Source organism: Cnephaeus nilssonii (assembly GCF_951640355.1).
Source record: "Cnephaeus nilssonii genome assembly, chromosome: 3".
NCBI lineage: Eukaryota > Metazoa > Chordata > Mammalia > Chiroptera > Vespertilionidae > Cnephaeus > Cnephaeus nilssonii.
Genome location: NC_137074.1, coordinates 101,541,080 through 101,556,702, shown reverse-complemented (window position 1 = coordinate 101,556,702; position 15,623 = coordinate 101,541,080). Strand labels below are relative to the sequence as shown.

Below are 15,623 nucleotides of genomic sequence, written 5' to 3'. Positions count from 1 at the left end.
ATTCCAGATACCAGGGCCTCCTCTTGGGTCGCCAGGGGGCATGGCAGCCTGCAAACCACCACAGGCCCCTTGCTCAGGCCGCCCCACACCCCAAGGAAACTCCCATCCTGATCCGGGACACCCTTCAGGGCAAACCAGCTGGCCCCCACCCCTGCACCAGGCCTCTATCCTATCTAATAAAAGAGTAATATGCAGATTGACCATCACTCCAACACACAATATGGCTTCCCCTATGTGGTCAAAGATCCTGCCCCCATGTGGACACAAGATGGCCACCACAAGATGGCCAGCAGGGGAGGGCAGTTGGGAGGCACCAGGCCTGCAAGGGAGGGCAGTTGAGAAGGACCCAGGCCTGCAAGGGAGGGAAGTTGGAGGCACTCAACCCTGCAGGGGAGGGCAGTTAGGGGTGACAAGGCCGGCAGAGGAGGGAAGTTGGGGGCAAACAGGCTGGCAGGGGAGCAGTTAGACATCAATCAGGCTGGCATGAGAGTGGTTATGGGGTGATCAGGCTGGCAGGCAGAAGTGGTTAGGGGCAATCAGGAAGGCAGGCAGGCGAGCAGTTGGGAGCCAGCAGTCCTGGATTGTGAGAGGGATGTCCACTGGGATCGGGCCTAAACGGGCAGTCGGACATCCCTCGAGGGGTCCCAGATTGGAGAGGGTACAGGCTGGGCTGAGGGAACCCCCCCCTCTCCGTGCACAAATTTCGTGCAACGGGCCTCTAGTCATCAACATATCTCTTTCTCCCTCTCCCTTCCTCTCTGACCCCACAGAAATACAAAGGATCATAAAAAAATATTATGAACGACTTTATTCAAACAAATGGGACACCCTAGACCAAATGGACATATTCCTAAGTAAATACAACCTTCCAAAACTCAATCAGGAAGAATCAGAAAACTTGAATAGGCCGATAACTACTGATAAAATTGAAGCAGTAATAAAAAAAACTCCCAGCAATCAAAAGCCTTGATTTGGATGGTTTCACAGGGTAGTTTTACCAACTATTCAAAGAAGAACTAACACTTATTCTCCTTAAACTATTCAAAAATATCCAAGAGGAGGGAATACTTCCAAGTTCTTTCTATGAGGCTAGAATTACCCTAATTCCAAAGATAAAAACACTACAAAGAAAGAGAACTATAGCCAATATCCCTGATGAACATAGATCCTAAAATCCTCAAAATTTTAGCAAACTGGAGCCAGCAATATAGTAAAATGATCATAAATGATCAATTGGGATTTATTCCGAGGATGCAAGGCTGGTACAATATTCGCAAATCAATAAATGTGACACAGCATATAAACAGATTGCAAGACAAAAATCAAATGATCATTTCAATTGATGCAGAAAAAGCATTAGCCAAAACTCCAACACCCTTTTTTTTATAAAAACTCACAGAAAGTGGGAAGAGAGGAAGCATACCGCAACATAATAAAAAATATATATGATAAACTGACAGCCAACATCATACTCTATGGACAAAAACTAAAACCATTTCCCAGATGAACATGAACAAGACACGGATGCCCTCTTTCACCACTCTTGTTCAATATAGTACTGGAAGACCTAGCCATAGCGATCAGACAAGGAAAAAAACATAAAAGGCATCTAAATTGGAAAGGAGAAAGTAAAATTCTCATTATTTGTAGATAACATCATACTGTATATAGAAAACTCTAAAGTCTCCATCAATAAACTACTAGATTTAATAAATGAATTTGGCAACGTAGCAGGATACAAAATCAATACCCAAAAATAGAAGGCTTTCTTATATACCAATAATAAATTCTGAGAAAGAGAAACTAAACAAATAATCCCATTATAATTGCAACAAAAAAATAAGATACTTAGGAATAAACTTAACCAAAGATGCAAAAGACCTATACTCGGAAAACTACAGGATGTTAAAAAAGAGATAGAAGAAGATATGAACAAGTGGAGGAATATACCATGTTCATGACTGATAAAATCAACATCATTAAAATGTCCATACTACCCAATGCAATCTACAGATTCAATGCAATCCCTATTAAAATACCAACAGCATATTTCACATATCTAGAACAAATACTCCAAAAATTTATATGAACTAAAAAAAGAGCTCAAATAGCTGCAGCAATCTTGAGAAAGAAGAACAAAGTTGGATGGAACACAATACCAGATATCAAGCTATATTACAACGCCACTGTTCTCAAAACTGCCTGCTACTGGCACAAGAATAGACATATAAACCAACTAGAGGCCCAGTGGATGATTAAATCATGCACGTGTAGGGTCCCCTCCACGCTTTCGCTTTCGATCACGGGGGAGCTGGGTGCCTGTCCGGCGCGGCGGAGGCTTCTGAAAGGCCTGGTGCCAGAGAGGACAGGCACCCAGCTCCCCTGCTTTTGATGGTCCGCGGTGGGACCTGAGCTCGCTGCCCCAGAGGCCCCTTCTGTGCTGCAGCACAGCCGCTGGTGACGCGAGCTCAGCATCCCGCCGGCCCAATCGGCCACCCTGGCCACCCCGAATCCCGCCACCCCAGCGCCTCCTGGCCAATCGTGGGCATAGCGAAGGTACGGTCAATTTGCATATTTGTCTGTTATTAGGTAGGATGGAACAAAACAGAGAACCCAGAATGAAAGGGCAAAGACTCCATTTTTGTGCAAAGCCTTTCATCCTGTCCCCAGAATAACCTTCCTTCCGGGAAAGACCGCGGGAAAGCACTTAGGCCCAAATTAGGCTATACCGTAGCATGCTCCTTTCCCCATCAGGAAGTAGCAAGGCATAGCTCAGACCCAGGAATGGGTTAATCATTCCCCATCCTTTGCGCGTACGCTGTAAGGACCTGCTATAAGTCCCTGCTGAAAAACCCTGAAATAAAACCCTGACCTGGAGCTGACCAATCGAGGTCAGCCAACTAAGGAGCCCACCTCTTCCCCTGCCCTAGACCCCCATAAGACCTTTGTCTTGTTGAAGCTCTCTCTCTCTCCCCACCTTGCCGCTGCGCCGGTGTGTGTGCGCGTGTGGGACTGAGCTCTAGCTAGCTTGATTAAAGGCTCTTTGCTTTTGCATCGGACTCGGCTCCCTGGTGGTCTTTGGGGATCATGAAATCTGGGCATAACACAGAAATCGACCCAAACCACTCTGCTCAATTAATATTTGATAAAGGAGGCAAGAGCATACATTGGAGCAGAGACAGTCTCTTCAACAAATGGTGTTGGGAAAATTGGATGGATACATGCAAAAAAAATGAAACTAGACCACCATTTTACACCATACACAAAAATAAACTCAAAATGGATAAAAGACTTTAATGTAAGATGTGAAACTATAAAAGTCAGAAGAAACCATCCGACTTTTCAGACATCTCTCATTACAATATGTTTACCGACACATCTCCTGGGACAATGGAAACTATAGAAGAAATAAACAAATGGGACTACATTAAAATAAAAAGCTTCTGCACAGCAAAAGAAACCATCAACAAAACAACAAGAAAGCCCACTGCCTGGGAGAACATATTTGCCAATGTTATACCTAATAAGGGGTTAATCTCCAAAATTTACAGGGAATGCGTACAATTTAACAAAAGGAAGACAAACAATACAAATAAAAAATGGGTCAAGAACCTAAATAGAAGCTTCTCCAAAATAGACATACAGCTGGCCAAGAGACATATGAAAAAATCTTCAGTCACTGATCATCAGAGAGATGCACATTAAAACGACAATGAAGTACCACTTCACACCTGTCAGAATGGCTATTATCAACAAATCAACAAAGGACAAGTGTTGGCCAGGTTGTGGAGAAAAGGGAACCCTGGTACACTGCTGGTGGGAAGGCAGACTGGTGCAGCCACTATGGGAAACAGTATGGAGTTTCCTCAAAAAAATTAAAAATTGAGCTCCCATTTGGCCCAGTGTTCCCACTTCTAGGAATATAACAAGACACACACCAGAAAGAATATATGCACCCCTATGTTCATTTACACCCTTAGCACAATAGCTAAGATTTGGAAAAAGCCTAAGTGCCCATCAGCAGATGAGTGGATTAAAAAACTGTGGTACATTTACATAATGGAACACTACACAACTTAAAAAAGAAAGAACTATTACCACTTGCAATAGCATGGATGGACCTGGAGAGTATTATGGCAAGTGAAATAAGCCAGCCAGAGAAAGATAAATATCACATGATCTCACTCATATGTGGAATCTAATGAACAAAATAAACTGATGAACAAAAATAGACCCAGAGATATCAAAGCATGAACAGACTGTTGAACTTCAGAAGGAAGGCAGGGGAGGGTGAGTGGGAAGAGATCAAACAATGAACTTATACGCATAACCACTTTCTTGGTTTTTGCTCTCTGGGCTCTTGCTTTTCCTGGTACCTGTGCTCCTGTGACTCCTGCTACAGGGGGCATTCGGGACCCACACAATGGGCTGATGTACTATAACTAGCCTAATGCTAACTAAGCTCAGCTGCAACATGAAACAGATAATCTGGACACTGGCTTTGCTTTTGACTTTACTGGAATCCCAGCTGCCCCTCTTTCAGGACTGGGTTAACGGACATGGGACTTGACAACCGTAAGAATGTAACTCTACACAAATAAAGCCTTTTACTGTATCTCGTTCTCCCGTGGGAGTTTCTGAAAATTCTTATTTCAGTGGTACCCCAAGAACCCAACTCCCACTCCTATTTGGGAAATCTGGCCCAATAATTTCTCTGGTAACACTTAAAACCAGAAAGAGTGCCCTAAAATGGCGGTTTGGGATCACTTTTAGGAATATTATTTCTTTTGATGTATTTAAGAACTGTTGTAACAGATAAGACACTAACCTAACAGGCATTGGGACACTAAGAAATTTTAAAATACAACAGATAAAAGCAAATACTGGTACTGTTAGCTTAGACTAGCTAAATATTAATGAAAGAAAGGAGGAAAACTGGCTAAGTTTCATTAGGTCAGAAGCCACAGCTTCATGCACACTAGGCGACAGCAGCATTGCCCTGCCAAGGGGATTAACATCCCTCCATCCTGTTTAGGGAAGAAAAACTGGCTTTCCAATCTCCCCAGGGTACAACCAGCCAGAGTACCAGACTCCTCTGGGGGGCAATTGCCCAGCAGAAGCTAAGATGGCCCAGGGGGAGGTCCTTCTACTATGAGGCAGGAGCAGTAGGAGCTAAAATGGTGATGATTAGGGGAGGAATCTAACCTGGGAAAAAGACCATTCTCCCATAGGCATGTAAGGCACCCCACGAATCTTACAACCAGGGGAGCAATGGGCAGTGGCTAATCCACTGAACCTGTCTCCAAGGACCACTTTTCTCTGTGTAGCCCTTCCCTTTGGACATCCCCATCTCCCATTCCCTTTTCTTTAAATAAATTCAATTTTCTTTCATCACCACCTGAGATGGCTATTTAGCCAGCCCTTGTACCACCCACCTTAACCTTTCAAATAGCACTACATAAAGATTAGAAGAAAAAAAAAGCAACATAACTAAGTTAATGTAGATCAGAAACCTTTCTGAGTAATTAAGGAAAACTATTACCTGCCAGCAAAACGATGCATCTCAAAAGCAGGCACACTGTACTGGCATTGGGTTATGATACATTTGTGAATATTTTCAATTACATGTTTTAGAGAATTTATACTTTTACCCATTGTTGTAACTTACCAATTTCAATCATAATATAAATGATACTTTGATTTATCTTAACACTTTCAAGATCATTATTACTTTTCTTAATTTAAAATAATTCCTCCAAATAAATGTTTTAAATGACTCCAGCTTATCCTATCTAATAAAAGAGTAATATGCAGATTGACCATTACTCCAACACACAAGATCAAGATAGCTGCCCCTATGTGGTCAAAGATCCTGCCCCCATGTGGACACAAGATGGCCACAACAAGATGGCCAGCAGGGGAGGGCAGTTGGGAGGGACCAGGCCTGCAAGGGAGGGCAGTTGGGAGGGACCAGGCCTGCAAGGGAGGGCAGTTGGAGGCGATCAACCCTGCAGGGGAGGGAAGTTAGGGGTGACCAGGCTGGCAGAGGAGGGAAGTTGGGGGCAAACAGGCTGGCTGGGGAGCAGTTAGACATCAATCAGGCTGGCATGGGAGTGGTTAGGGGATGATCAGGCTGGCAGGCAGAAGCGGTTAGGGGAAATCAGGAAGGCAGGCAGGTGAGCAGTTGGGAGCCAGCAGTCCTGGATTGTCAGAGGGATGTCCGGTGGGATCGGGCCTAAACGGGCAGTCGGACATCCCTCGAGGGATCCCAGATTGGAGAGGGTGCAAGCTGGGCTGAGGGACACCCCCTCCCCGCCCCCGTGCACGAATTTCGTGCACTGGGCCTCTAGTTTTTAATAAAGATTAATAAGGTGGACGAAAGGGGCCACATGCTGACCTGACAAGCTCAGGGGAGCCCTGCATGGCAGTCTTGAGACCTAAAGTAACCACAAAGGATGGTCTGAAATTAAACTTTAACTAAACGCAGTTATGGTGGGCAGTTATGTCCTAGGCTGGTAATTCACTGACAAGGTCAACCTTTACCTTAACTGAGCCTATCAGTCTTTTTGCATCTATGATAACATACCCTTGAAATGTCTGGGTAACTTGTAACTTCCCTTTTTCTGGAACCCCTGGGGCACAACCAAATGTGGTGGGCGCCAGGACAAATACCACAAATTCCTTCATTATCATGTTAATTGTTCCTTCACCCACCTAAGTATGTGTCCATCATTTTACTTTTTATCCAATCCCAGGGGTTTCCCACCGCTTTGCTTTATCCCACCTCCTTAATCTACCACTAATGAATTTCATGTAACCCACCTATGTCCCTCCTTTAATTGCAATGTATAAATACAAATGTAACCCGCCATTCTCCGGAGCATTATCTCAATTCGTTGAGGTTCAAATAAACTCACAAAAGTTCTTTACAGGTTTCAATGGTTTTTTTTATGTTAACATTACCAACATCTTCAATTATATGAATCTTTGAAAAAACTGCTGACTGAACAATCAGATTAAGTAAAATACAAATTGTTAATAAACAAGTAAGTACAATAAAAATACCTGCTGGGAGTCACTTGATTTGAAAGCATCCTTAAGAATTTCAACTGCTCTTGAGGGATCAACATATTTCCTTTTAGTTCCAACAAGAAGTGCAAATAGATATCTCAGTTCACACATAAAAGGCAAATTTCGATGCTCCTAATGGGATCAAAGAAAAAAAAACTTTTAAATGAAGATTAACAAAATCTTTTTGGTATACAGATATTCATTAAAAACTAAACAAAAATTTAAGTAATATAGATTAGGAAGGAGTCCAGCACTCCTATATCATAATTAAAGAAGAGTGTCATTTAGGACACTCAAAGAAGGAATCAAGCACAAAACAGCTAAGTATCTAGGCTAATCTCACAATTTCAGCATAAATGCCACATATTCATAGCAAATCATGTCATTACCCAGCAAGAATACCCTCCTCATTCAAGTCTGTTTATTATAATCCTTTTCCATTCAGCAAGGCCCAGATGCTGCTGAGGACAGCAATATCATTACCATTCAATGGGTGTTAACTACATACCAGGCACTGTTTAAGAATTTTACCTCAATAAACCCATTTAAGCAAAAATCCCTCTTCCTCCATAAAGCCTTCCCAGACCTCTCCAAGTCAATGGCCCCTTCAAACTCTATAGCTACTAAAATGAATGTCTTTCATTCAACAATAAATTACTAACTGCCACTGTCATGTGATGATCCTGACTAATATTAGTCTAATAATTCATCTAGATCCTAATGTATCATCCACCTAGTGCTCCTCTGAAATCTTACTTTTCTCAATAAGACTATAAACTTCTCAAAGGTAAGAACTTCTGTATTTCTTCCACAATTTTTTGATACACAAAGCGCACATTTAATTCTTACTGGTTGATTAAACCAAAGAATAAAAACAACCTAATATTATCAATCATGAGCAATTTATTTTAAAATAAGAAGGAAAACTTTTAAAAAGAATGTAATTCACATAAGTTAGTGAAATACTTTATGGCAACAAAATTAGTTCTTATACAGTTAGCTCCTGCAGTAACAATTTTCCAAATGACTTATAATGTTGAGCATATTTTCATGTGCATATCTGCATATCTTATTTGGTGAAGTATATGTTCACATATTTTCCCCAAACAGTAAGAGGTTACTTGTCTTATCATTGACTTGTACAAGTTCTGTGTATATCCTAGATAAAATTCCTTTATGTGATACATGTTTTGCTAATACTTTCTTCCAGTTTGTGGCTTGCCTTTTCTTTTTGTATATATTTTTCAAAGATTACAAGTTTTAATCTTAATGCAGTCTAATTTGTCAATTTTAACAGATAAAACTTATTTTGCTATTTAAACATTAGCAAAGTTTTCCAAGTTTGCAGAGTTGGAGTTCTTATCATCATAAAACTGTAGGTGTGTGTGTGTGTGTGTGTGTGTGTATGTGTATAATTGCTTTCACACTAATATAAACAATATAGAAATAGCTGCTCCCAGAATGCATTAAAAAAGGAATTCCAAGAAATAGGTGTAAGGGAATAAAATTGATTCCAAATATTTGCCATTTGATCCAAAACTATAGAATAATCACAAAGAGCATTGTCTGACATAAAAATGCTAAGTTATGGAAAACATGGATTTTATTTAAATATAAGAAATTCCTTATTGATGACAGACATTAAATGCAAAAGTTTTAAATCAGATAGAAAACTGATCCATGATTTTTCTGCGGTAATTCCTGTTCCCCTACAATGTCCTATATAAATAAGTTTTAAAAATATAAATACTACAAATTTTAATCCACAAAATAATTTTCATAAATATCCTCAATTTCCTGAGATCAATTTCTTCATTTATCACTATATGTAAAGTCAGTGCAGTGTTTTGAGATACTCCTTGCCAAGTCACAAAGATAAAATAAACAACTTTTGAAAATTAAGTGGAATTCTGCTAAAAAGCATATTTAAGAAGTAAAATACTTTAATTTAATGAAATATTTTTCTCTCAGACAATTCCTATGGCTTTTTAAATTTCAAGTGGCAAAACCATAAATGATATTAAAAGCAGCTACTGTATTTGGCTAAATTATGAAAATACCACCACATATAAAAACTATTCAAATATTGGTCTCTGTTTTTTTCAAACACATTTATCAAAGTATAACTGATATAAACTGCACTGTATAGTATAAAGTGTACAATTTTTTGAGCTTCAGTCATATATATATTTACAAAAGCATCACCACAATCAAGGTAACGTACCTATCCATCATCCCCCAAAGGTTCTTCATACCTCATTCCTCTTTCTCATCATCCCAGGCAAACATGGTCCCTTTTCTAGAAATTTATATAAATCATACACTATGTACTTGTTTTAGTCTGGTTTCTTGTAATAGGCACAATTATTTTGAGCTTCACTCATGACTGTATATTAATAATAATTCATTCCATTTTATTACTCAGTGGTAATCCATTGTGTAGATATATCACATTTATTTATCCATTAACCTGTTCTAGCTGCTGTGGATATTACTGCACATGTCTTTGTGTGAACATATGCTTTCATTTCTTTTGAGGAAAAACCCAGAGGGAAGGGCTAGATTGTGTAGGTGTTTTTAAGAAACAACCACACTGTTTTCCAAAGCGTTGCACTGTTTTCCATTCCCACCGGCAGTGTAATGACAGCTCTAGGCCCACCTTCTACAACACTCACATGTGTGCTGTATTTCTAACTTTAGTTCTTCTTGTGGGTATACAGCGCCTTTAGTTTCATTTTGCATTTTCCAAATGTTGAGCATTTTTTCATGTGCATATCTACATATATTGTTTGATGAAGTATATGTTCAAATATTTTTCCCAGTACAGTAATAGGTTACTTTTATTATTGACTTGTGCAAGTTCTGCAGACATTCTAGATACAATTCCTTTTTGTGATACATGTTTTGCTATTAATTTCTTCCGGTCTGTGGCTTGCCTTTTCTTTTTGTATATAATTTTCAAAGATTACAAGTTTTTAATTTTAATGAAGTCTAATTTATCAATTTTTTTATGATTTGTGCTTTTTAATCTTACTTAAGACATCTTTTAAACTCAAAACACTAAATTTTTCTTATGTTTTCTTCAACAATTTTTATATATAGTTCTTGCTTTTAGTTCTATAATCCATTATATATTTTTTTCATACACATGTTCCCCACACTATCTAAAGTAGAGAGTTCCTATGAAGCTTTTCCTAAGCCAAAATGTGTAGTGAACAGTATCCACCACTTTCTGAAAGTTCAACTTATGCCAGTTCAGTTTTACAAAAGATCTACATTATTGCTGGAACAGCTTTTTTTCATAAAAGCAAAAATTCCTCTTTGGACTTCTAAAGCAAAGGGATACCTGTATAATATAGTATTCTGTAAGAACTGAGGATTATTCTCCTGTCTATGACACTGTAAGTTTAAAAGATTTTTCTTTGCCCACTAAATTGTTTTGGCAGCGCTGACTAAAATCAATTAGAATATTTCTTGACTCTATTATGCTCCAGTGGTCTATATGACCAGTGTTTTTGCCAGTAGCAGAGTTTCTTGATCACTGTAGCCTGATAATTACTCCTCCAACACTATCTTTCTTTGTGAAATTGTTATAGCTATTCTATATATTTTGATTTTCCATATAAATTTTAGAATCAGTTTGTCAATCCTATGAAAAAACCTCTTGGAATTATGATGGGGATTGCAGTGAATAAACAGATTAAATCAAGAATAAGTGACACCTTAACAATATTGAACCCCCTGATCCATGAACATAGTATGTATCTTTTTATTTCTCTCAGTAATATTCTATAGTTTTTCATATATATCTTTTGTCCATTTTACCCCTAAAAGTCCATATTTTCTGCTATTGTATCTTAAGTATTTCAAAATTTAAATTCCCAATTGTGTATGGCAAGTATTTAGAAATATAATAGATTTACGTATGTTTGCTTTGTATCATGTAACCTTGATCATCATTTCTTGTTTCTAAGCATTTTTTTGTAGAATACTTGAGATTCTCTACAGAGACAAGTCATAAAAATGCAAAAAAAAAAAAAACAGTTTTATTTTCCAATCTACATGCTTATTTCTTTTTCTTGCTTTACAGCATTGCTTAAAAACTCCAGTCTAATGTTTAACAGAAGTGGTGAGGGTTGACAACCTTGCTTCTCTCTAATCTTTGGGGAAAAGCATTTGATCTTTTGCCATTAAGTATTATATTAGTTTAATATTTTTCATAAATGAGCTTTATGAGGATAAGAAAGTTTCTTTTTATCCCTAGTTTTGAGATATTTTACAATAAATAAACGTTAGCTTTTTGCCAAACCCTTTTTCTTCATCTACTAAGATAATCATATGGTTTTCTTCCATAGTCTGTTAATGTGGTGAATTATACTGACTTTTGAACATATAACCAATCTTGTAATCCTGGGTAAACCCCACCTGTCAATAAGGTACTATCCTTTACACATACCACAGAATTCAATTAGCCAAAATCTGCTACAACTTTTATTTCTATATTCATGAGAAATACTCGTCTGTAGTTTTCTTTTGTTTATCTTTTTTTTTCCTTTTGGTTTCAGAAAAATCCTACGCTCATAAGTGAGTTGGGAAGTTTTATCTCTTCTTCAATTTTCTGGAAAAGTATTTAGAGAACTGGTATTATTTATTTCTTAAATGATTAGTATAACTCACCAGTAAACGATTTTGGGGTTAAATTTTTGGTGGCTGTTCAAATATTATTTTTAAATATTCATTTTTAATGTAATATAGGGATACTGATATTATCTCTTTTCATCAGTGAGCTTCAATAGCTTGTGTGTTTTAAGATATTTATCTGTTGTTTATAATATACCACTATTCTCTTTAATTATCTATGGAATATGTACTGATATGCCCCTGTTTTATTCTTTATATTGATAATTTATTTCTTCCTTCTTTTCTCTTACTCAGTGTACCCAGTTCATCAATTTTACCAATCTTTTTAAAAAGTAGCTTTTAATTCCATTAATTTTCTCTATTATTTTTCTGATATTTCATTGATTTATTCTCTTATCTTTATTATTCCTTGTCTTCTGCTTTCAAGTTAATTGCCTTTCCCCACCAAGTTCTTAATGTGTAAATCGTTGTCATTAATTTGAAACCACTCTTATTTCCCAATAAGGTGTTTAATTCATATATTTTCTACTTACCATTGCTTTTGCTTTTAGCTGCATCCCTCTAATTTTAATATGTAAGGTTTTATTTTTATCCAGTTCAAAGTATTCTGAACTATCCTTTTGTCCCTTGGGTTAGTTAAAGGTATATATTACTTATTTAATTCCCAACAATCAGGGAGACTTTCTGGATATCTTTTTGTTAATTTCTCACTTAATTTCATTATAGTTAGAACACATACTTTTTATGCTTTGAATCCTCTAAAATATACAAAGACTTGTAAATCCGGTCTCTATAACCTCATCATGGCTAAAGACAGAAATTCCAGAATGGCTCTTTTATTTGTAAAATTCAAAATTCCTTCATGTATTTGTGTAGTAATACAGTTGGATGTTCAACTAAACACATTCCTTTCCCATATGCTTCTCACTTGTGAGTAGTGAAAAGTGGGGAGATATTATTTATTTGGAAATTTTCTTAAATCAAGACTTTAAGTAATATCCTATATAATAAAAGCATAGTATGCAAATTGTCCCCTCAACCGGGAGTTCATCTGGGAGTTCAATCAGGGGGCGAGACTGGCCCGGGGAAGGGAGGGAATACCCGGCTGGCGGCTGACAGCCGCTAGGGACCCTACCAGTGCACGAATTTTATGCACTGGGCCTCTAGTAACCTTATGATTAATAAAACTTTAGCTATTTATATAAAGATTATTTCTAAGTGTTATGAGCTTATGCATCTTTGTGTTTCAATATTTAACATATGCTTTGTTATCAGTTTGTAACTTCTTAAGCCAATGAGAGTTCGTGTGAAGGTGGATAGGGATGAGATGTTTACAGTGAGAATCTATCTTTAAATTTCTGGTACTTCACAGTTCTACTACATATTAAAATTATGAATATTTATTACAAATAAATAAGAATGTATAAAATTAGTTTCAACTGCTAGAAACAATAACCAAGTCTACCAAAAATACAAACTGATTTCAAAGACTCCATTTCTTTTTCTCATTTCAATATGTATGATTTTTGGCAACCTATAAGTGCTGATAAAAATACCCTGCTCAGCAGCGTAAGCAAATGGCATCTCGGTGCTTTGGTTGAAGTTATCACAGGGTATGCTATATCTTAACACAGTTTTCAAACTCAGTAGCAGCAAGCATGAGCTACATATAAATGCATTATTAAATAATAAGTGATAAAAGTTACACTGACACCTTAAAAACCTGTGTCTTTTATCACCTAACTGAATGTAAGCACCAACCAGAGGGTGGTTAACTACCCATAAATCCCACATATTTGCTTCAAAGATGTCAAGTTATAGAATGTATTGCTGTCACCATGCCAAATTAAAGAATACCTCATTTGTGGAACAATCTTTTACAAAACTGTGCAATATTCTTCTAAATAAGTGTCTTTTCTGAATGGGAGTAGAAGTTCTTTTTATTCCTTAAGCTAAAGGAACACCTGGACATGCTGACCCTTCCCCTGCAAGAAATAAATCTCTCTAGAAAGATGCTGAAGACTTGATTCATGTATTTCTCTAGCATTCAGCTGAACATTCTCACGATCCCCAAACTAGCTCTGGTACATAAGCATGGATATCACAATTGTCTATTATGCAAGATTAGAAAAGTAACTGATTTGAGTCAACACTATGAAGAATAAAAGAAGTTAAAACTCTGTAAAGCACTAAAATCTAGGAACATAAAAGAAAAGGTCAAGATACATATGAAAATGTAATTGGAAGTAATAATTTTAAATAATGTTATATAAATTATAAATACACTCCAACGGACACATTGGAAGAGAGGACTGTTGAAATTAGCAAACTGCGATAAAGAGCAGTAGAAATCCCAAACTTTCATGTGAACATTGTGATGACTGAAGGGGTTTGCTTAGCTTCTCTGGAGGTACGAGGAGTTGTCAGATTACCTTAGTTCCCTTTTGAAAATGGCTTGTTTATCAGCCTGACACTTTATAACCTAAAGATTATAGACTGAAAAACTGGTTATAAATCAAGCTATATTCCCATTAGCTTGCATTATAAATGTTTCATATGTTTGCAGGAAAAGTAGTTTTCAAAATTATACACTAAAAGAAAAACGTAACTGAGTAATTCAGCATTACTACTAATAACAGGTCATACAAAGTTCAATACTTTAATGAAAACTAGTTCCCTTTAGGGCTACAATGTGTTTATGAGACGATCACTGAAGATCTACACTCAAGCATATTATCTCCACAATTAATTTTTGTCCAGTAAGCACGAATTTCTGCACGCAAATCAGTCCTATATTTTGAAAAGCTAATATGAACAATATAATAACTAACACTTGACACCTGGTACTTGCTATGTACTAGAAGCCCTTTACATGTTTTATATTATTTAATTCTCACAGCAACTTGATAAAATAATTGCTACTATTATTTACACTTTTCAGATAAGGAAACTGAACAGAGACAGATCAGATAAGGTGAACTGTCTTGCGTTAGCTCCACAGTAGAACCAGGCAACCTGGTCCTGGTATCTGTGCTTTTGCACTATACTGCCTAACAAAATAGATTTGCATTGCAAAGACAGCCAGTGCAAAAGGAAGCTTTTAAAGGGATGATCTACAGAAAAAACATTTGATTTCAACAGAATTTTTCAGGAGATAAGGAAAGTTCTTGAATTGTACTTTGCAGCCTATAAAGTTTATGAAATCGGACAGTCCAAAAGAAAAAGAAAAAGACAATTAGTAAAGTTATACAAAAATTGGCATAATACTGCCACACAGGTGGAGAAAAATTCATATTCACAATACACTGACAAAGAACTGAAAGTCACTGTGGTAGTGAATGAAATTAATGAGTTGACATTCAAATTTTACACTGGTGCAAGATTTGATGAAAGGAAATGCCCCCAAAATAAACACAAATTAAAAATTAAGAACCTCTGCTTAATTTTACCTTTTGATTTCGAGGTAAATCTTGAGCATTTGACGGAGGCTTGTAATTCAGAACTAATCTTCTAAATTCCAAAAGATTAAATAATGACTGAAAAAGAACAATAATTTAAGAAACATAAGGAAAAATTCTATTAACAGAACAGTAAAAATATGATGTTTCAGAGGTTTATTTTTGACAACTATGCATTTCATCACAGAATTATTTCAATTGGTGCAAGAAGGCCTATTATTCCTGAGAAAAAGTCAAATTACTTATATTTGGAGATACTGTTCTTGATCATTAACAATTATTTATAGTACTGAAAAGTCAAAATTACACATGGACAACTCAAACATACTATATATTATATTAAAAGCTCTCTTTGTTTATGTTACACTGTGCCTAATATGCAGTTTCCTCAAAATAAAAGGTATACAAATGCAAAGTCTACAACTTTTTAAACATATTATGTTTACTGTAAGT

The 15,623-nt window shown here is 36.9% G+C and overlaps 1 protein-coding gene across 5 annotated transcripts in view; it reads right to left on the bottom strand.

Moving 5' to 3' along the window:
• USP25 (ubiquitin specific peptidase 25) overlaps positions 1–15,623 on the bottom strand; it is a 192,489-nt gene that overhangs the window by 90,929 nt on the left and 85,937 nt on the right. For all 5 annotated transcript variants that reach the window (XM_079766497.1, XM_079766498.1, XM_079766500.1 and 2 more), the window contains 2 exons: positions 15,162–15,248; positions 7,066–7,203 (listed from right to left, as the gene is read on the bottom strand). In XM_079766497.1, coding sequence (XP_079622623.1) covers positions 7,066–7,203; positions 15,162–15,248 — 225 coding nt within the window. The remainder of the gene's footprint in view (positions 1–7,065; positions 7,204–15,161; positions 15,249–15,623) is intronic.